The sequence below is a fragment of the Embiotoca jacksoni genome, unplaced genomic scaffold (genome assembly GCF_022577435.1).
Source record: "Embiotoca jacksoni isolate LCO1_2020_lvr unplaced genomic scaffold, fEmbJac1.0.p SCAF_3, whole genome shotgun sequence".
NCBI lineage: Eukaryota > Metazoa > Chordata > Actinopteri > Embiotocidae > Embiotoca > Embiotoca jacksoni.
Window position 1 is genome coordinate 23,166,497 of NW_027185381.1, and position 22,020 is coordinate 23,188,516.

A 22,020-nucleotide genomic window follows, 5' to 3' on the forward strand; every position below is an offset into this window, starting at 1 on the left:
TCACATGATGAGAGCTGTTGAGGTCACATTCCTGTCACCCAAGATTTGCATCAGTTTCACTTAAGGTGTGAGTTGTTGTACAATTATCCAGCTGCTTATATGCAAATGCTTTGATGTCCTTAATATTTATTTGTTCATCTGCTATGTGGCTGTTACCAACCCAAACTCCACCAACTGACTGGGCAGCCTGGTATCACGCCAAAGTTCGTAATACGGCCGTCGGTCCACTGCAGCATGCAATGTCACATTTTGCCTCACCTAAGCGTGGAAAAACCTCGGCGGTGAGGTTAAGGATGTGGTTACAGTTAGGCACGAAAACTACTTTGTTAAAGTGAGGAAAATATTTCTTTAAAGCAATCAATGACCTCCGTCACGTGACCTCTTTTCTTCTAACCTGGTCGTACGCGAGTGTGCTTTTAACGGCGAGGCAAAACGTCACACTGACAGGATATCCTCTTATGGACTGACAGGTGTGTGACACACTTAGGTGTGAGACTGGACTGTGCTGCTTGGTCACCATAGAGAATTTAATTGCATTGAACCGGAAAGTGTTGACAACAGAAATGAGTGCTCTTCTGAATGTCTTTTCCCCCCAGATAATGTTGTGTCCTGCCAGGCAGTAGCATTGGTTGTGTTGAAGAAATGCACAATGGACCAGCTGGGGTCTGTCAAAGCAGCCATGTATTCTTCCTGCGTCTGAGTGGGTTTCCTTGTACTTGACGTTCTTTTCACAATGAAAAAGTCTGTCGGTTTTCATCAAATGCTCAGTGTGTTACTGTAAGCGTGAGCCTTGACAATCAGTCCGGTGTGCATTCATTGTCTCTCTGAGCTAAGATGACCCTGCACCTGACAAGAGGGAATAAATAATGGACATGTGTTGAGTGGGGGAAGAAGTACGCCAGTTCCTTTAAATCGAATAAAGGTTTCAATACCGCACCACACCAAAAGAACGCGTCCTTTAACTTGCCGGCAAAAAGCTCTGAAAGTATTCAAAGTAAAAGAAGCCCTTTTCATTTTCCAGCGGTATTACAAACACATATTGTCCATACAGGTTATTACCTTGCAAACAACATCGAGAATGATTATAATACGAAATAATGCATGTTGAGTATTGACCCACAATCCAGTTTTGTGCATCCCTCATTATTTTAAAGACCAAAATATATAATAATGAATCCTTTAGACTGCTTCGACAGAAAAAGTCTAGCATACATTTACATTATCTTATGGATATTACCATCGGACGGCATCTACATCATTTTAATACACTGACCAAGTTGTTGACTGAGTTATTCCTAAAAGTATGTGAGGACAATCTGACATTTCTTTGGTGCCCTAAATGGCAAGAAATACCTTTACATAAAAAGGATATCTTTTCAGTTGCTGTTTTGCATTTTTATTTGAATGAAGTGGGTGCAGAATGTGCTGTTGCAAATTTCTGGGGCCCAATAAAAAAAAAGCTTCCCATTGAGATTTCTCTCTTCTTCTTTTGCCTTATTTGTGTTTGTCTGCATGCAGTTTCAATTGGCTCAAATTGTTCAATAGAAATAGAGGGGGGGGAGGAGGCTACATGTTTTGTACATTTCCCCCAGTTAAGTGTAAAAGCTCGCCTCCTTCCCTGTGTCTGCTGCTTGCATGAAGGAAGCGAGTTCAGGAAACAACCGCTTGACACACGGCCCGATGACCGAGGTTTGGGGCGTCGACTAAACTTCGCTCAGACCAATCGGAGTTCACGGTGAAACTTTGTAAACAACTCCGTCTACACGCTGGTTTAAAGCTCATTTACTCTATTTACTACGAAAAGACGCCATGGTGCTGCAGCCGAGGGACTCTGAAGTGACAAAACAGGTGAGGCAGAGTTGCGTTTGGTCGCAGTTTTTAATTTGGTGTTTGTGTGCTGTGTGTGTGTGCGCGCGTGTGTGTGCGCGCGCGCGCGCGCCGAGCATTTGTTTGCTTGTGCTCGTGACACGTAGTAGTAGTAGTAGTAGTAGTAGTAGGTGCAAAACAGCTGTCATGTAACGTAACAAGTGAAGGAGAAAAAGTGACGGATAGTTTGTATAGACAGTAAATCAATACACATTTCACAGGCGTAAAAATGGCATAACGCTGAAAGGATGCCTCAATGTACCGAATGACGTCGTCACCATACGGTAAAACGTTACATTCCTGAACTCGGTAACGAAAAAGAGACTTTCTGCCGGATTATTGCTGGCTGGTTTGCTCGAAGTTTGACCGTTACGACGTTAAAAAAAAAAAAGAATCGAAAAGAATAATTGGCCAAACAATTCCTTAGTGGATGAGATTTTAATTGAATTCGCGAGACTTGAGTGGGATGGGTGTGGTGATGGCCCCACCTTAGAAGAGTTGAGTGTGATGGTGTCATAAAACCTTACAGCTGTTCTGACACTTTGTGCTTTCCTCTGTGTCTTTCTATTTTTTTTTTTTTTTTTTTTTTTTTACCATTAAGATAATGTGTGTGAGGTGAAACATGGAACTATGGGGGGAAAAGTTCAGTTTAAATTTAACAAGGCTTTGGCTGATTTTCTAAGTAATTTCAATGAGCTGGCTAATGATGGAGCAGAGTTCATTGAAAATCACCCAGCACTTGCCTGCTGACTGAATGAGACAGACCTGTTATTAGGCAGCTTCACAGCCTTTAAATCTGTCAGAGCAGTGATAAGAGTAGGTATCAAGAATTGCTTATTTAAGGCCAGTTTAAATGGGCGACAAGAAAATGTGACAGTCCATCGACTCGGCAGGTGACGGGAGAAAGTGTTCATGTTAAAGTGTTCTTTTATGATTTTAAAGCTCCTTATAATGTACAAAAACATCAATCAAAATCACCAGTCAGCTTATAAATGACAGCTTTTTTTTTTTTTTTTTTTCTTGCATCTCAGATTAGTAAGTAAATTCCTTTTGAATTTTCAGTCTCCCTAGTCGTCCTATAGTGCCCACAATTTCAGACTCACTCAGAGACTTATAAGTTCCTGTTTTGCCTCAATAATCCATTCCTGCTGCTGTCTCTGAGCTCCAGCAGTCCTGAAAGTGTACTGCACTGTAGATGCGCCGTATTTCGTTTCCTGCTGTTTTACTGTTCGTCTGAGCAGCCTGCTATAGGCTACGCGAGTGTTCATTCTGAGCGGATGTGGGCAAAGCTTTCGTTGTGGAACGTCAACATCTGCATGCTCTGTGTTCCCTCAGCACGCCCAGCACGCCCACCTCAGCTGAAGGAGGGGTTGAGGAAGAAGGGGGAGGGAAAAGCTTCCTGTCAGAATGGCTGAGAAACTGAATAGGCTGAAGTTTGGCAGTCTCTCAGGCCTGGGGGCAAAGGAGGAGGGAGGGGGGGGGGGGGAGGTGGGACTTTATACATGTAATCAAGACTATGTTCTCTGTAACTTCTCTGGAAATGTGTCACTTTTCTGTTCAGTACAATTGTGGTTTGCTAAGTTTATTTCATCTTGATTGTACCGTGCTCTTTGTTAGGGGAAGTCTATTTTGAGGAAATGGATGTCTGCCGCTGCAGTCCCCACTCTGTCACAGCTTTCAGTAAATGCTTAACAGGTGGTATATGTGCTCATCTCCAAAAGTCCTCGAACCGTGAAACACTCGTTATTTTGGTAACTCTATGGCGGTATTTTTGGCTCTGTTACTGGCAGCTTTTGGCCCCGTGATGTTGTTTTGGTTTAAAAATGAGACTCTGGCAGAGAGTTTAAAATGTAAACTGTGAATTTGAAAGCAATATTATGTAACTTTTGATGAGCAAGAGCAACAGCGGCCTCTGTGGCCACAAGTCTTAATCACACATAAGAATTTCAGTACAAACCAGCAGCGGCACTGTGCAGACATGTCAGGTCGGAATACATGGGATGCCAGCAGACAAAGAAAAGCTGCAACCAAATTAACATTACACAACTTGAATTCCTCTGATGCAAAGTGGTGCTTACTTCCCTCGAACCCTAGCGAACTTCAGAACAACCTTCACAAGAGCACTTATTACCAGTACCCATGTCCAAACGTGTTACATGATATCTGGGTAGTGGAGAGCGAGTCGGCAACCTAAATAACACGGCAACACAAGACATATGATACCAGCAATAACACTCACTAATCCAAAAGGGAAGAAAGCCGGCTGAGCATCTGTCTCCTCGCTGTTTGTTTCATAAAGCTCTTGCCAACAACTAAAAGCCAGTCAATTTGCTCTAGTCTGCCTTCATTCTGTGTTTTTCCTCCATCAATGTCTTCTTTGGTCTCTTTTGCCTCTGCCATGATCCCCGCACTGATCATGCAGCCTTAGCTGGAGACCCATAGTTGGTGGTGTGTGTGACGTAGTGGGGTCGAGCCTGATGCACTTCTCACGTGAGATCATACTTGGTCAACCAAAGGTACGCAGAGCCTGTTCAGGCGTTCAGGGTGCAGAGCGGGAATGAAGGAGATCCTATTCTCCCAGTTAGAAGTTGGTGAATCACTCAAAATGATGTTGAAGCAGTTATTTTAAGGTCAAATAGTTGCAGAATGTTGCTTTACAGCGATGACATTTAATCCATATTGGATAAATTGCTCCACAGACCAACATTTTAAGTGATTTAAATGCTTAATCTAAACTGCTAATTTGCCGTTTTTAGGAGCTACAGATACAAAGGAAAGCAAGGGAAAAACGAAAAGGGGAAAATAATTTTTTTTTAAATACCTGAGTTTTGGTTGATATGGCCATTTCTCAGAAATATATATTACATGGTATACAGAAGATTGTTGTGTGGAAATAGTTTCCATCTTTTAAATCTGGTTATGAATTTCCACTAATTCTTGAATCCTCCACTGGTGCTTTTTTTAATGTAATCTACAAAATTCTTACGGTAAGATCCTGTCCAAAATAATGAAAATATGCAGTTAATATGAAAATAAAAGAAATTATTCATGTCAATGTTCTTTTCTAGGTACCGCACAGAAGCCGGCTCATTGTTCTGACTTTCCTCATAATAGTCTGGGAATTTGCAGACACTGACTGGACTGTCATTTGTCTTTACTTCTTATTCTGCACCTGAAAACCTGCCCGCAATTACCCTTATCTTATTTTACTATCCAGCAAAATCAGCTGAATTAATTCAAGGTGAGAATTTAGCTGGGCGGTTTGAGAATTGCAACATTTAGTTAGTTTTGAGAGTCAGCAGGTCATTTCATCATCATCTAAAAACTCTGCATACGTCACAGCCTGTCACCAGCGTTACGTTACGCTCTTCGGTGGATGTTGAGTCTCGTAAACAACCGCCGAGATGCAGTTTGGCTTTTCAACATTTGCATGTCATTTAAACACTGTCAGAGTTTGGAAGCAAATAATGATTTAATATCTCACAACACACTTTGCCGACTGATTCACTGTGAATTATTCATCGCGTTCAGCTGAAAATCAGGAGCTTAAGTCGCTCGTCGGTAATCTGAAGTAGTGGCGACACCTTGCAGGGAAATGAGAGTTGTTTGTTTTCATGTTGAGGTGCTCCTCACCGACAACCACTTCGCTCTCTCACACAAAACACTCCGACGTCACCACTTCCCGTTGCACTTTCCGAAACACAAACGAGGTGCATGCATGTCAGCAGTGACAGACAGACCGCAGTGTTTTGGTGATTTGACTGCTGTAAATGTTCGACGTGCTGAGGACACCCTGTTGCTTTAATGAGAACGTGTTGGCTTCGTGCCGTTGTTGCGTGTCGCATCAATACAGCTGAACCTGACACGTGAAGAAGAAAATATCTCGACGAGAGTCGAGATGATTTCATGGGTTAGAAAAAAAGAAGCAGAACAGTATTTATTAATACAGCTTTCGGCAGAGTCATATTTGCGTTGGTGAACAGGGGTGTTATTTCCAGGTGAATCTTGTGCACAGTAACAGTGATAATTATTAGCTGGTGCTTGACAGTTGTTAATTGCATGATTTTTGTGGTTTTGCATTGAGCGTTGAATCAATAGTCCGTGTAAACAGTGACGCATTATGTAGTAGCACATACTTCATGCGTCATGAATCTATTTAAGATCAGTGTCTCATGGGAAACTATGAACATTTCATCCCTCCCCCAAAACCCTACAACATAGATGATGCAAGTAATGACGACTTATTTTAACCGGCAAAATTTTCGCAGAATACCCAACTCTGGCCAAACCAAACGAAAGCTGATTCTTCTCGATACTGTTCAGCCTCACTAAGTGCACGATGTGAGCATTGGAATAGAGCCTGCCTGCGAGACACAAAGAATACCAAAAACCTGAAATATCCGTATTGGTATTAGAAGAACTTTGAAACAAGTTTACAGAGTGAAACCATTCTTTAGTAGAAGGCTGCTGGCACGTTTTCAGCGCAGCAGCAGGAGGAGAAGAGCATTGTCGGATTGTGTCTACGAAACAACTGGACCAGGATCAGTAATGAGATTTTGCCGCTGCCGGTCTGCTGGAGGAACATCTTGATGATGCTGATTGTGCCAGCTGACATACTGTAGGAATGCACTTACATGGGTTACACATTAAAGCATCAAATGAACTGTCTACGTGTTACAATACAGCCCTACATTCATTTTCTGCTCTTTTTGTGCGCATCATTTTTTTTTTTTTTCCATGTTCTGTGCGTTAGAGCAGCAATGTCACAAAAATAACTGTCGCACAACCATGTGCATGTTCCACTGCACAAATGCCAACCAAATGAAAAGCACAGTTTCTCACTGAATTTGTGATGTGACTGTTACGCTGCTTTTTGCTGCATATTTGTACATGCTGTGTATGTTTGCTCTGATTCACAGCTGTGCATTATTAACAGAAGCACTATGCCTGCCTTTACCTGCTCCGTGAGGCATGTCGTGCTGTTTTTTTGGAGTGATCAGTGAAGTAGAAAGACATCTTAAAATGTTTTCCGTAAGAGGAGCTTTTTCCAGTAGAACATAGAGTAAGTTAGACATTACAGCTGTCATGGGGTGCGCATTGTTCTCTGTTTAACTATATCAGCTGCTCACATTGCAGTGTTGTGGTGGTGCAAATTCCCCTGAGTGTTTGCGTCAAGTCATGCAAGTATTTGGCCCAACAGTGCAGTCAGTCTTGTTATGTAACGATGGCTGGGGGATAGAGTTTTCTTTTTCTTTTTTTTTTTTTCTTTTTTTTTTTTTTAAAGCATTTGACAGTGCCACTTCTCTTGACATTATTTATTTTATTGTATTTACTTCTCCAGCAGATGATTTGTGTCTACATCCGGTACAGTAGTACACATACACAGACATTTTTTCTCTTAGAAAATCTCACCGCTTTGTAGAAACAGGAGTTAGTATTTTGACCAAATTAACAAATAGGAAAAAATGTCTTTATCTTAAATAGTAAAAAAACAAAAACAATCTAAACTACATAAATGCAATGCATCATCACTGTCTTGAAAAAGAGCTTTGATTGTTGGATTTTAGATTTTTAGGTGATTAACTCATTTTCTCATTTTGATTCTACTGTTTTCGATTGTTTGTTGACTCTGTTGGAGGGAGTTTAATTGACGTGATAACAATTGGTAGCCACGGTTTAGTTCATAGATGGTAGAACTGTGACCTCTAGTGGTTAGAAAACATTCACACAACATTATGCACTACTTTTAATGCAGCAGGGAGTGTTTGGACCCATAATATGTATTCATGTATTGGTTTTAAGAGCTTAATGAATTCCACTGGTCTAATTTTAAATAAATAGTTTTTTCCATACAACTGTAAATATCTAAACACTTATCATTGATTTCAGTGACCAGTAATGAATTGTTATGAATTGTTTTATTCAGTTATCAGTAATGTATTATATTACTGACTACAGATCCATATTTTCTATAATAGGTATATTAAATAGTCTGCTATATTAAACAAACCCCATTTATTTCCAGCTTTGATAGAATGAAGCTCAGAATTGGTGGAAAAATACAGTTCAGATATTTACAATGCTGTTTTTTTATTTTTTTTTTATTTCCCAAGGCACAAAAAATGCTGTATTTTAGAAACGTTAAAATAAAATTGCGAACATCTTATGTAAGCTCACAGTCACTTATTTGTACATTTAAGAGTGCAAGGAAACATTGTCATTGCCATTTAATGCTCATATTAATCACGGCTGCCGTTCTCATAAATCACCACTAGATAGCAGAAAAGTCATGCTGATGGGAATTAAAGGTGTAAGAATCATTACTTCACTGTGTCAGTGAAATGAGATGAGAGCATCTGTCAACTTCAGTTAGAGGAATGAAACATTAGGTGGTTTTCTTAAGGTAGTTTACACTGCAACAAGAGGAGAACAGCCTGTGTTGGTAAGGCTGGGTACTGTTTGAAGTATTCAGTTTTTTGTTATCTTGCTTTGAGGAATACAAACACAATTTTAACCACAGAAGCCAAAGTTCTTAAATGTTGAATGATCCAAACAGAAGAAGCCCTGAGGACTTTTCCTCAGTAAAGTCTTCTGAAATTGGAAACATTTGGACTTATTTATGAGTTGTCTGTCCAAGAAATCACTGAATGAGATTGCGCATCCAGTTAAGTACCAAAAACAGTGTTAAGGCTTAACACCCATCCCTCATCAGATCGTGCAGATCGATTACAGAGGCAGTTAAACCGCCCTTACTACGACCGTGGATTGCTACCAAAAGTTCCCGTACAAAATCAATAGATATATTTTGAGAACGGAAATGTTAGGGATGTGAGAGGTGCATCTGAGGGCAGAGGGAGAACTAGGAAGCGAGCTCCGCCGCTTAGGCCTGTTTCTCTTTGAAGTCGAGCAGAATGACCCGTCGGCCCCTCGTGACCCCGAAGTCTGACCTCAAGTTGGAAGTTTATACTAGAGGCAAAACCAATCTAGCCTACGTGAGAGCAGAGAGGATGGATGTGGATTAGACGGGAATGTTGTGTGTGTGTGTGTGTGTGTGTGTGTGTGTGTGTGTGTGTGTGTGTGTGTACGCTTGCATGTGTGCGTATAGAAGAGAGACGGAGAGTTTAATCGAAAGGGAAAAATAAGTAAAAAGGCCAATTAGACACAGAGCGCCTCATTCATATTGCTCATATCTATAGGAAGGATGTAGTATTTTGAAACTCCAAACAGAATGAAACCCCACAGTGAGAAAAACTGAGCCGTATTGTTGCCCGGTGTTATTCCTTCATTCTGTGCTCTGAACCTCCCTGTGCTATGTGGTGTACGGTTCAGGATGCTTGGGTGTCACATAAAGGTTAGTGGCCGTGTGTGTGAACATTTTTGTGGTGTATTTTAATTGAAAGTAAACTTCCCTTGATGAAGAGTTTCCAGTGAAAGGTGAGCTTTGTTGTAGTTTGGGCAACATTGAGGATCAACTCCAGTCTGAATTGTGTTATTGCATGTATTTCGGTGCGTGGCAGCAGATAATGAACAGGCGATGGAAGCTTTGGCGCTTGTGCATGAGGAGGATGAAGAGTTATGAATTCATATCTCTGGGTTGTCTTAGCCCTGTGTTTGGATGCATCCTTGTATCCTCAATCATGTTTCAGCTTTAGATCTTTTAATCAGTTGCGCGCGCACACACACACACACACACACACACACACACACACACACACACACACACACACAAACTTGCATACAGTTCACACCCGTACTCCCTCTGAAGAACTCGCACACAAACACATCACTACACTGCACATGCACAGAGGTTCCAGTGTGTGGGATTACAGGAGGAGAAACAATCTGAGTTCCATAACTAACTGTGTTTATCCAGGCTGGCGGAGGAGGCCTCTCACTGGGCGGCCTCGGTCCACCTCCAGGCCCCCACTGGCTCCAGCCTCTGTTGATGTAGACATCGTGGACTATTTTCAACCCCCAGAACCATTGTTGAAGCTGTGTTTTTGTTGGTTTAGTTGTATTTTTTTTCCTAAAACTTTTGTTTTGTATTTGTGGCTTTTGCTCACGTGAATCTGTCCATCAAAGTCAAAATCAGAATTTGATGTGCTTTTGTTTTTGACTCGTATAGCAGCTCCGCGAGTTAGACTTGGAGTTGAAATTTGTAGGCAGATAGAAACATGTTCAAGGACTTCATACGAGGTGCGAAGTTCAGAGACCAAAAACTGCACCTGATTTAACCCCGTCTGCCATCTGCTTTTGAGTTGTCTGCTTGAGCATCAGTACAGCACTCCCATTGCTCCCATTGCTCCTGCAACACCCTGCAAGTCCACTTCTGTAAGCTATCTGCGATTCCACCGCAGTGTCAAAACGGCAACCCTTCATCTTGAACTTCATTTCGGGGAACAGAAAAAAGCTCCAAAAAGCCGAATGCAGCGGGTTTGGAGTGATGGGGAGCGACGACTGTGTTGATTAAGTGATGCAACTTGGAATACTCACTCATAAAGGTTCTTGCGCCCCTCTGCTCCGTGCTACGTTTGTGTGCAACAGAAACGGTCTCAGAACTTTCTGATTGCACCTCATGTTAGAAATATCTAATACTCGCCTTGTTCTAGATGGTGGAATTTTAGGTACCGTGCATGTGAACCTTCATATAGACTGTTTTGTTATGTGTGGGTGTAAACGTAAACCTTCTTTGACAGACTCTTCACCTCCTAGTTTTGCAGAAATTGCTCTATTTTGCTGGCGGGTAATTGGCCTTTCCTCCCCTGACTTGTCACATCAAGATGAATGAGTTCATTTGTGAAGGCATGTGGCCCTAATCTGCTTAATTAGAACAAATAAATCCACCAGATCGGGTAAAGATCACCGCAGAAGTTAGCCGTGACACAAACTGGCATGTCGGGTCAATCCGACTGATAAACTGTCCTTTTCTAACCTGCTGTGTTTAGTACCTTTCGCGCCGCATCTGGTGGATTGTTGGAGGCTTCAGTGATGTCGTGTGCGTGAGCCTGTGAGTGTACGCATGTCTCATTAGGATCAGAAAAAGACATATTGTAAAAATAGACTTCCAGAAATGTGTGTACGTCCAGATCTGCAGCTGTCTTTCTATTTGTCTCTGGGTGTGAAACCGCAGATGAGGCAATAATAATGCTTTGCGGTTGAACTGGGATTTTTCAATTTAATGCATTTTCTTTCTTCTTCCCACACTTCACTGCTCATCGGTCTGTCTCTGGGTACTCCCCATTTGACTTCTACTCTGCTGTGCCTGTCCAGAACAGCTGCAATCTCTGTCATGGTTTCCGTCATTTATGTTTTCTTCCAGTGAACTGTGAACTGACTTTGATGTAATATCGTGTAGTTCTGCAGTGTTGTGATGTAGATTATACTCCTCTAGTTGACTCCGCAACACCACCTACTATTCACTCTAGATTTGTTTAATGGATACACCAGAATAATGCCAGACATGAATCAAAATTGGTTTGAGATGATGAAAATCTTAATGGTTATAACTTTTAAAGGAAAGTTTTATGTTCAGAGCTCCGCCCATTGTTTTTGTTGGATATGATAGTCTGTACTCAACCAAGTAGTTATTAGGAACACTGTGACATCTGGGGGAAAAAATGTCCAACAGGACAAAAAAATAACAGCGATCAGGTGATCAGATAAGTTAGAAACACAAACCTCAGATTAGTCACATTTATTTGGAAGAGAAACACTTTGTTGTTCACTTTGTTCTCAACATCTCGGCAATCACTTTTGTGTTTACGTTGCTATTGTAACCTATCACTACTGAAGTAATGCTGAAGTTAGAGCACAACCAATTCTCGATTTTTGGGGGTGTTGCCAGTTACAATATTAGGAAGTATATAAAACTCATTGGGAGTTGAATAATTACAAATAACTGTAAAAACAAAAACACAAATAGAATATTTGTACAAATTTCCCTCAGTCATCTTATTCTGCATTATGTATTATTGTGCTCAGATATATCGGTTGGGCTCTTGTCGTAACAAAACATTTATATCCTATTTACAACAATCCTCTAATACCACAGCCCGTTTGCTAATTTGCATCAATGTAAAGTCCTAATGTTTTACTCCTAACCCTGAGATTTGACTTATTCTTAAAAAAAAACAGAAAAAAACAGCTTCATGAGTTCTGTCTAATGGTGGGATTTTCACATACTTGACTTTACATTAAAAAATAAAAGTCCTGATGACTGATCCCCTGGCCGTTCTGCCCATCTGCTCCCAAACGGCCCGGGACTTTAGCCTGGCTGAGCGACACTAAATGGTGTGATTTCAGCCGCCACCTCCTCACAGCCATTAGGTACCATCGGGCTGCCTCTCTCAGGCCGAACCTCCTGTAAACAAAAATGGGCCAGCCATCACTTTGGACTGAGAGGAGACTTCAAACCTCTATCCTCTGCTCCATTCTCCAGTCTAAACACCCCCCATCCCCACTCACACACACACACACACACACACACACTCACACACTCACATTCACACACGCACGCACGCACGCACACACACACACACACACACACACACACACACACACACACACACACACACACACACACACTCCCTGATGCAACCCATAACTTGGCTCAATCCTGCATTATGCGTAATGATGTCAAAACTCTGCCCTACCAACACACAAATGCACTTTATTCCTCATTGTGGCTCGTTTCTACCCTTATACTTACTACTTCAGAGTGTCTCACAATGCCAGGGCCATTTACTGGAAAGTAGGGCAAAGGTCAGCAGAGCTTTACGTGACTCCGGTGTGCATCTTTGCGTGTTTATTTGGGTCTGTATATGTATGTGAGGTCTGAGAGAGCCGATAAGCGAAAGCAAGAGCATGTGTGAGACCCAAAACGGGGCAGCGGGCCCAGCGGAGGGGTACCCTGATAGGCCCCAGAATTTCCCCCAAGCAGCACCCAACATAGAGGAACAACTATGGCCTTTGTTGGTCACCCCGTGGATCTCACACACAGTTAATATAGACTTTTCCCACTGACTCTGCCAAGAGTCTGAAGTCATTTAATGAAGTGGCGGCTGAGTTTAGAAGGAGCCAGTGTGCTCGCTGCTCGCGCTGACAGAATGGAAAATGTCTGTGTTATGCAGTGAACAGCAAGTGACAAGAGGAGTGTGTTCTGATACTCACCTCTCTGCGCGCACACACACACACACACACACACACACACACACACACGCATGCATTAAGAACACACACATATACAGGCGCATATAACAAAGCTTCATGAGGAGGGACGGCAATTATACAAATTGGGGATGGTAATGGCTCATCGTTCAGGGATACCTCAGGGATTCCAACAGGTTTGTAATCAGCTATGATTAGGTCTAACAATGTGAAAGTTCCCTCCTGAACTCACAAGAACTTAAATGGGTCATTGGCATTCGGGCTCTGCTTTGTCTCCGTGTGTATCTGAATATTTTTGTATACATTAAAAGTGACTCTCTGGTAAATAAAATTTCTCAGGGCCCTAAACTAAGCATTTAAACTGAGTCTGCCTAATTGTTTCACAAATTCTTTGTGTTTATCTTTTTTGTTTTTCATTTGAGCAAAACTTCACCGTTCATGTCCATTTTCACGGCTGTCTATTTATCCACTTCTGCCATGAATGGACAGTATCTCTGTATGTATTTGGTCACACTTCTTTTCAAGTCCCTGTCTTTTCATCTACGGGCAGATTGCAGTCTGTTTTGGTGTCCTATTGTGCAGCTGTCAGTTATTTTCAAAACACTCGAGTGTCATTTGCCTCAGATTCCATCCCTTTCAATTCTCACCACCAGCGTACATCTCATTGAGTGTGCATCAGCAGGCAGATTCATTCTTCTCTTCTTCTAAAAAGCACATTTCTTTTTTTTCATAGCGGCCATAAGCCTTCTTTTTAAATCCACAGACAATGTGGTTTTGTCCATCCTCCTCCATCCTTTTCACTGGAAAGTGCAGGGATTCTCTCTCTTGCTCTGTTACTCTCCCTACATCTCTCTCTCTCTCTCTCTCTCTCTCTCTCTCTCGCCACCTCTCTCTCTCTCTCTCTCTCTGGGGGGGGGGGGGGGGGGGGACCCCTGAGCGTGGTGTTTCTCTTGAAGCTCAATTGTCTGTCTGTAATGAACCATGATGAAAGATAACAGAATGAAATGTAATAATTCATGCAGGCCTCGGTGAGGAGCACGTGGCTAGCGGTTGGCCCGGGCCGTGATAGCCTCCTGCTCGGCTCCTAGAACAATGCTGCGGCCCTGCCAGCACCACTCGCCCTGCTCTGGTCCAGCGATCTTGTTGTGCTGTCCACTCGCTGTTCTCTCACTTCTATTCAGAGTCACTTAACGTTGGAAGGGCTGTCTGTGACCACTGGCATGCCGGCACATCTCTTTGGGAAACAAGGCAAACCGTCTCCGTGGACTCGCTGTCTTCTTGGAATTCCTTCATTCTTTACCCCAAACCTCTTGCTTTGTATGTTCGGCCCCTCTTGTCAGGCTTTTTGACCCTGAGTTGAGTTTGTCAGATGAAGGCTAACAATGTCAACCTCTTGACGCTGCATAATGTTTCCCCGCTCTGTTGTTGATTGTTCTAATTGTGTCTCCTTGTCTGGAACATCTGATGATGGTTGCAGGAATGCGGGCTTGTTTTATGCCCTTTATTTATCCAGAGAAAGTTGAAACAATACACTTGGCTCTTTCCTGGAAATGCCCTGTTTCATATTCAGGGGGTACCACACACCTTTGAGCTTTTGCAGTCTTCTACCATTGGCTGCGACCAGTTTAACCAGAATAGTCAGGGATTAAGTATCTTGCTTAAGGGTACATTGACAGAGGTTGTCTGGAGCTTTTGTCATCCCCCCCCTCCCCCCCGACCCTCCCCCCACACCCCCAACTGCTTTTTTTCCAGCTGCTTTAGGGATTTGAACGAGCATTGCCTCTTTGGTCACAAGATCGATCGCTTCTCTAAGTTCTGTCCCTGTTTCATGGCACCGTGGCACTGATTAATGCATCCACTTGCGAGCTACTGTTTGAGTGCAATAATGGCGATCAAGGAATTTAAACTCATGAGATATGCTAAGAATTTACTCCATGACAAGAGTTCGAGACAGCCGGGGACCTTCCCGCTCTTTCATCTCATTCAATAAGTTTCCCAAGGCAAGACTAAGAGTGGAAGTCAATGAGAGCCAGAAAACTGAAACAATGCTTGTTTATTGAAAGATAGCGTGTCCCTGCTTTTAATTGAAGCACGCTTTGAAGGCTGCTTGTCTCCTTTAAGGTCGTGCTGTCCTGTGACAAATTACGTGGCGTGGATGTTGGTGGAGGAAGATGGCGTGTCGAAGTGTAGACTGGGAGCGCAAGGAGAGATGAACAGAGACTCAATTGATGCTCCAGACCAGCAGCTTGAGGTTTTGACGCAGAGTGCTTGTGTGCGTCTGTATTTGTGTACATTCCAGTATACTGCATCGACGCCTGTGTGCATGTTGGTTGAATCTTACCGGGCTGGTTTTCAAGGCAAAAAAAACACACAAAAAACACAATTGGGAAAAAAAAAATATTTTCTATTCGTTAAAAAAGCAAATCTCAATGCCACATAGAAGTGACCTTGATGGAACTTCATGAACACTTTACAAAGTGCTCTGTCCATCAACAGTTGAAATCCAGAGCTAAACTAAAACTAGGCACAGCAGTGAGTGCACATATACTTGAGTATCCTAGTAATGAGACTTATCCCAGTTTAGATCATATTCAGAATATGGCATTTACATGGAACTCAGAAATCTGGTTATTCATGTCCATTCATGACACGATAAACATTAGTATCCTGGTTATTATTGCGGTATATTCTGATTGCGCACGCGCCTCTAATGTTAACAACACAAAACAATGATTTTGAGAAGAGAGCAACTCAATATTAGTAGAGAATTCTTTTACCGACTGCGCAACACAGTTCAGCCAATCATAGCATCAACAACAGTATGAGCTCTTTTCTGTTAGCGATAACAGTGCTTAGAAGGTTGTACAAAGCTGGCAGTTGTGGACAATATCGCTAACCAGTTTTGGCGTCCACAAGCACCAAATTTGCACATTCTGTTGCAGTATGGCGGGAAAAGCTTCGAGCTACTTCATAAACGTCCCAAGCATGCAGGAAATCATTTGTCTTTCTGTTGCGTCACTTGGCTGACACCTCATATGTGAAGGTAGTCGGCAGCGGTCGAAATTCGGGATAAGATACGGACACACCAGTGGTCGCAAAAACGTGTGTAACACAGGTGCTGATGTTGAACAAGCGACGTAACTTGGAACACTGACTCACAAAAGTTACTGCTTCTCCCCACTCCATGTACATTACTGGGCTGCGATCCATTCGTGCACAACAGGAACCGACTGTGAACATTTGGATTTACCGCATAGAATGGGATGCAGTGTTTTTTTTGTGATCAGATCCCAGATCCCTGAGTGATTAGTGGCATCAGAATGACCTCTCTTATGACAACTGGACCACTGCAATGTGGAACAGTATATCTCAAGTTGTTAGAGATGATGAGGATGATTGAATAGTTTGGATTAGGACAGAAGTAAAGGTGGTTTACATTGTGAAGACATTAACTATGTTACGGTGTGAGTCTCAACACAGTCTGTGTGTGAAACGTAGGAAGATCTGAACATGTTAAATATTGCATAATAAAACAGGAGGAGTAGTTTTGTTTATTGTATATCTCGGAGAGAGGACAGCCAACTCGGTCCCTGTGAATGTTACAGTTGTTTCTTCAGATATTCAGATATTCAGATAACAGCAAGTTAATGTGCACTGGCTTTCACTGTAAGGATGGCTGCTATATAAGAGTTAGCAGCATGATCAATAGAAAAATATTTTTTTTTCTGAGTGTCAGAGTGTGTGCACTCGTGAGTGTTTCGTCTGGAGGAGGCTTAGGTTTACACGAAGCTCCGGCTTAGCTTGAAAAGTTGCGTTGGCTGATGCAACACAACTCCCCAGCGCAACGCAACCAAACAGGGACCGACAGAAAACGAAGAAAGATTAAAACAGAGTGAAAGAGTCTAACTGTAAGCGTGCTTTGAGCGTGCCAGTTCACCAGTTTGGTGGTCTTCCTCTAAAGGTTGTTAATTAGTGCAGAATGTAGACTACAGTTCTACTGCCAGCACTGATGAAAAGAGGAAAGGGAGAAAGAGAGAGAGAGAGAGAGAGGGTAAACTGTAGAGCTGCCAAGAAGGAGGAATTTGTGATAGGTTGAGAGTGGTTCCAAATGGTGAAGCAAAGCATGGAGACTCCCAGAGTTCCTGCCTCCTGACCCGTGTGTTTTCTGCAGGCCCCTTGAGCCGCGGAGTCAGACACTCCAGTCAGTACAGTGAAACAACTGTCGACAAGAGCAGTAGACACAATGAGAAATGTCAGTGTTTAGACTTTGGAAACGGAGGTGGTTGATTTGATTTCAAATCTAAAATCCAAATATCTTGAAGTGTGTATATCTGTAATTGCGATGCCGATCCTCTCCCATTCTCCGCATACACTACAGTGTGTCAGATCCACGCGTAAGCCCCACTAGATACAGTATTGACGAGGGCTTGGTATCGTTAAAAACTAATTTGATACCGGTACCAATATCTAATGGTTCCCGAATTATACTTTTTTTGTTTCAGTAAGAATTTGACAACAAAAAAAAAACAAAAATGTAAAAGAAATCAAATAAAATACATTATGATACAAATCTTTAGTTTCCATGCAGTTTAGAAGAGGAGAGTGTAGCCAAGGTTATTTTCTGTAGTTACAAAACGTAGATGTCCCCTAAATGCCTCGCATGCAAACTAGATGCTACAATTTACCAAAGGCCTCAATGCTATCAGTAGATGCTACCTGCGCACAGAGAAGCCTTCAGTTACAGCAGCTGTAGGTGAGAGGCCAAAAATAATTTTGAAAAAAAAAAAAGAATGAAGACGTTCTTCTTCTCACTTGCCTAAGTTGAAGCCGAGTGATTTTTACCTTTTGGGGTGGGACACCTCAGTAGAGGTTATATATGGTAAACTGGCTTGCTGGCACTGAGTAAACTTAGCAAAAGTTATCCGACTAATAATGAAAATGTGTTACTTTGGTTGTAGACTAATGACAAGGCAGTTTTCGAAAGAAGACGGTACCGAAGTAATTCTGTCGGTGCCATAAAAGTGTCAAAGTTCGGTACCCAAAGCTCGTAAAGACTCCAGTGTTTCATTTCAGAGCAGAATGAGCATAATGCACTTTACACAGTATAATGAAGAGCTGAGTATGTTACAGGACAGTTTTGTAAAGAGGGATGGGACTGAATTTACTTAAGGGGAAACAGAGAAGCCCACACAAACTAGGGTTCTGGCCACACATCTATCTGCGTTTCACACAATGGAGGCATCAACCCTCCCTCGCTCCCGGGCTTTACCCAAGGAAATTAATGTTTACTCTTCTTATTTGATGGTTCCTTTTTATGTTTTTGTTGTATAAAGACATGCAGGAGGACAAACAAAAGCCCTTAAATCCCTCTAAAGATATTGCTCAATAGACCGTCAGGTGCTGCTTTACACGCATGCTATATGCTGTATGAATGACTGTAGGTTATGTCAGGTGCCTGATCAATGTGGCGTCATTCAGCACATTCACGCCCAACATTTAAAGGATTCCTGTGAGCTTGCCAAATTGCTGCACATGCAGTTCTTTAAGTAAAAGAGAAACCAACATCCCAGTCAGTCCACACAAGACCAGTCTGTCTCATCGTATATGAGTGTTATTCCTATGGCTTGTGGATTACATAAGCACCGCGAGGAATCATAAATGCGCTCTATGGGATTGAGTGACACGCATGTGAAGACTGTCTGAGGTGTGTATAAAAAGTAAAAGTAACAGAAAAACTAATTATCCAAATTTACCAGTGTGTCACGACAATTATTCACTCACAACCCCCCCACCCCCCCCCCCCACACACACACACACACACACACACCACCACCACACCTTCAGCGCAGTGCATATCTTTAGAGTAGGGAGGTTGGATGGAAAACACCATTATGTCATCCCAGTTGCACCCTCCCCGACTGGCCACACTGTGGTGCTTTGTGTGCAGCAGACAGAGGAGCTGGAGGCATGGATGAGTAGATGGATCCTTTACTAGATGGGATATAGAGATATATCACACAGAATTCTATTAATGCAATTAACAATGGTTTTCTTTATTGACAAATCTTTGGAACATCAGCTAACAAGTCAATCGTTTAATTTGATTGTTAAATCAAATGAAAACTGGAGAAAAAAAAAAAAAAAAAAAAAAAAACTTTCACAGTTTCGGATATCTTCACATGGCCTGTTTTGTTCACCAGTCCAAAACTTCAAGTTATTATAAAATTAAACAAAGAAAAGCATAAAATTCTCACATTTCTGAAGCAAAAACAAACTGTTGTCGGACTTTTCCTTTATGAATGACAAGCAAATAATTGTTTAGTCAGATATATTTCCAGCGTTGTCTACACAGTGAAAGATTAACCAACTCTTTCAGCACCACATGGATGCATTTAAATTATTACATGTTTAAAGTTTTAAACTTTGAACTAATTTTCCATTCTCTCTCTCTCTCTCTCTCTCTCTCTCTCTCTCTCTCTCTCTCTCTCTCTCTCTCTCTCTTTGGTGTGCCTCCTAACATCTGCTCCCAGCTAGCCACCTGTCTCCTGTCAAATGCAATATTAATGTACGCCATACACTTGTTAATTATTTCCCCTGAATGTGGTCATGTCAAGCCGAATATGCATAACAGGATTGTAAAGAACCATTTTATTAGAGGTGATCACTCTCTTTCTGCCTCCTCTCTCTTTCATTCTCTATTCTTGTCCAAATGCCGTTTCTCAGGTCTTTCTATCCACTGAAGTGGTATGGTGTGTGTGTGTGTGTGTGTGTGTGTGTGTGTGTGTGTGTGTGTGTGTGTGTGTGTGTGTGTGTGTGTGTGTGTGTACTCAGCGTGCCTCCATACACCAACTAGAGCTTGTTTCCCAGGAGACACACAACTGCGTGTGCTAGGAGGGTGGCAGAGGGATGGTCGAAGGGGCCGATGGAGTGATGGAGGGGTGGCATGTCGAACAGGGGATGGAAAGGAGGGAGGTGGGGCGGGAGGGGTGAAGTAATGAGAGGTGTTGTGGGAGGGAAGCCGCGGAGGGGGTGGCAAGCAAAGCGAGGCGAGGCGAGGCCAGGCGGGTGGCATGGCAGTGGGGCCTCCTTGTGTCCCGGTCCCCCCTTGTCCCTCCTGGTCCCCTTTTTTGCGGACAGCATCTGCAGCCTGCTTTACATGCAAAACACACCCTGCAGAGAGGGCGTCTACACATGGGGCTAAGGGGAGAAGAAGAAAAGCATTCCTGAGGCAGTGCTGGGAGAAGAGGGGAGGTGGGTATCTTCAACAGCCTCACTCTACCAGTGTCTCTCCCAGATGAAGCCGTGGGGGGAAGCAGTAATGAGGGATGAGAGGATACATTCACTGCAGATTATTTTGCTTTGAATCTGGCTTGAGCTCATTTCTATACACAGCCACTGCTATTGTTTTTGGCCTGACAAGAGCTCCGTTTCATTTACACTAGACCTGACTATCAACCAGCTTCACACTGATGTCTGTGTTTCTGTTTAGTTCAAGAGCAAGCTATTATGTCTGCTAAGCTTAAACGTGAGCAGACAAGAAAAAAAAAAAAAAAAAAACTGCGAAGAAAGGAAGTATTTATTCGCTCTCTGCCCAGATTCTGATGTTTTCCATTTCTTGCTCCCAACTTTTTTTTTTTTTTTTTTTTTTTTTTTTTTTTTTTTTTTTATCACTTCTCTTTAACTGGAGGGCCGAGTTGTCCAGGAACTAGTCAAGCCACAGTTGTCCCCAGTGCTGGCAGTACGGACCCCCATTGTTAACGGAGGAAAAAACATTAATAGAGAACCGAGGCCTAATATTATAATAATGTATTTTATTCCATGGCTTTCTCCTTTTCCGTTTTCCTTCCATTATGCATAGTGTTAAGTCACTGTGCTACCCCGAACAATGTATCCACCACTAACCAGATGTCACGGCATGTGAGTCATCTCATGCAGAGGACACAGTGCGTGTGTGTGTGCGTGTGTGTGTGTGCGTGTGTGTGTGTGTGTGTGCGTGCGCGTGTGTGTGTGTGCGCTCGAGGGAGTGCCACCTGCCAAGGAAAGCACACACACATACACCTGACATTTCCTGATGTTTTGCCGTAACAACAAAGCCTTTGTCGCACGTCATTTCTTTCACGTCACAGCATGACATTGAGTTTTAGGAGCATTTGAGAAGACACCAACAGTTTAAGGCTAATGTGTCACAGGCATTGTAGCTTAACGCTGACTGTCATTTTGTGCCTGCTTCCTCGGGAGTCAGTCCGAGGTCACCCAAAATGTCTTGGTTTTGTGTACGCTGCCAGAGACTGAGCAGAGGTATAATTGAGTCATTGTAGGGATTTGGGATCCTCAAGTGACATTTGGTGGTGTTTCATCTGACGCAGGATAGCTTGTCCTTCTTTGTCAGCCCTGACGGGAAAATGAGACGAAGATTTAAAATGTGGTTCTGGTGCCACTCGTCTTTGTCAGCCCATGCGTCGACTGTGAGATGTCCTTTCATCTTCGGGTTTTAGAAAATATTTGCAGCAGATGTCTTTATTGGTGTCTAACTTTGACGTGTTATCCTCCAGATAGATGATTGTTTGATCTGTCGTGTAACTAAAGGCTCGGCGGGAAAAGTGAGTTCATCTAAATAGAACAGGCCGTAGTTTCACTCTTTCCTTTCATCCATCTTCCCTCGTGTCTAGCCTTACATCCCACCATATATAGGCGTATTAAATAACCATGGCGATGTCACTCTTAGGCTAACTGCAGGCCTTCCTAATAGATGATATTAAAAGTCATTTCCCTTGATAATTCCTGCTCTCGTTTTTCCTTCTTTTCCCCAGTTTTAATTCTCCCGTCCTCTCTCCAACTAAGCTCCTCTTTAAAGAATGTTGTCCCGTTTGATTTCTGAACGCGGCCTTGTCTTCGATTTCTAAATGACCCACTGCACCCCTGTCACTTTCGGTGTTTGTCTTTTCCATTCCCACCGAGGAAAACTTCCTCTTTCATTTTTTCGCTCCC

At 42.6% G+C, this 22,020-nt stretch overlaps 1 protein-coding gene across 1 annotated transcript in view; it reads left to right on the forward strand.

Annotated features, from left to right (window-relative positions):
* The first annotated feature begins 1,781 nt into the window (after nt 1–1,781).
* ccnd2a (cyclin D2, a) overlaps nt 1,782–22,020 on the forward strand; it is a 145,264-nt gene continuing 125,025 nt past the window's right edge. Inside the window, exon 1 of the mRNA XM_069162206.1 lies at nt 1,782–1,848. Within this exon, the coding sequence (XP_069018307.1) occupies nt 1,810–1,848 (39 nt within the window). The 5' untranslated portion in view covers nt 1,782–1,809. The remainder of the gene's footprint in view (nt 1,849–22,020) is intronic.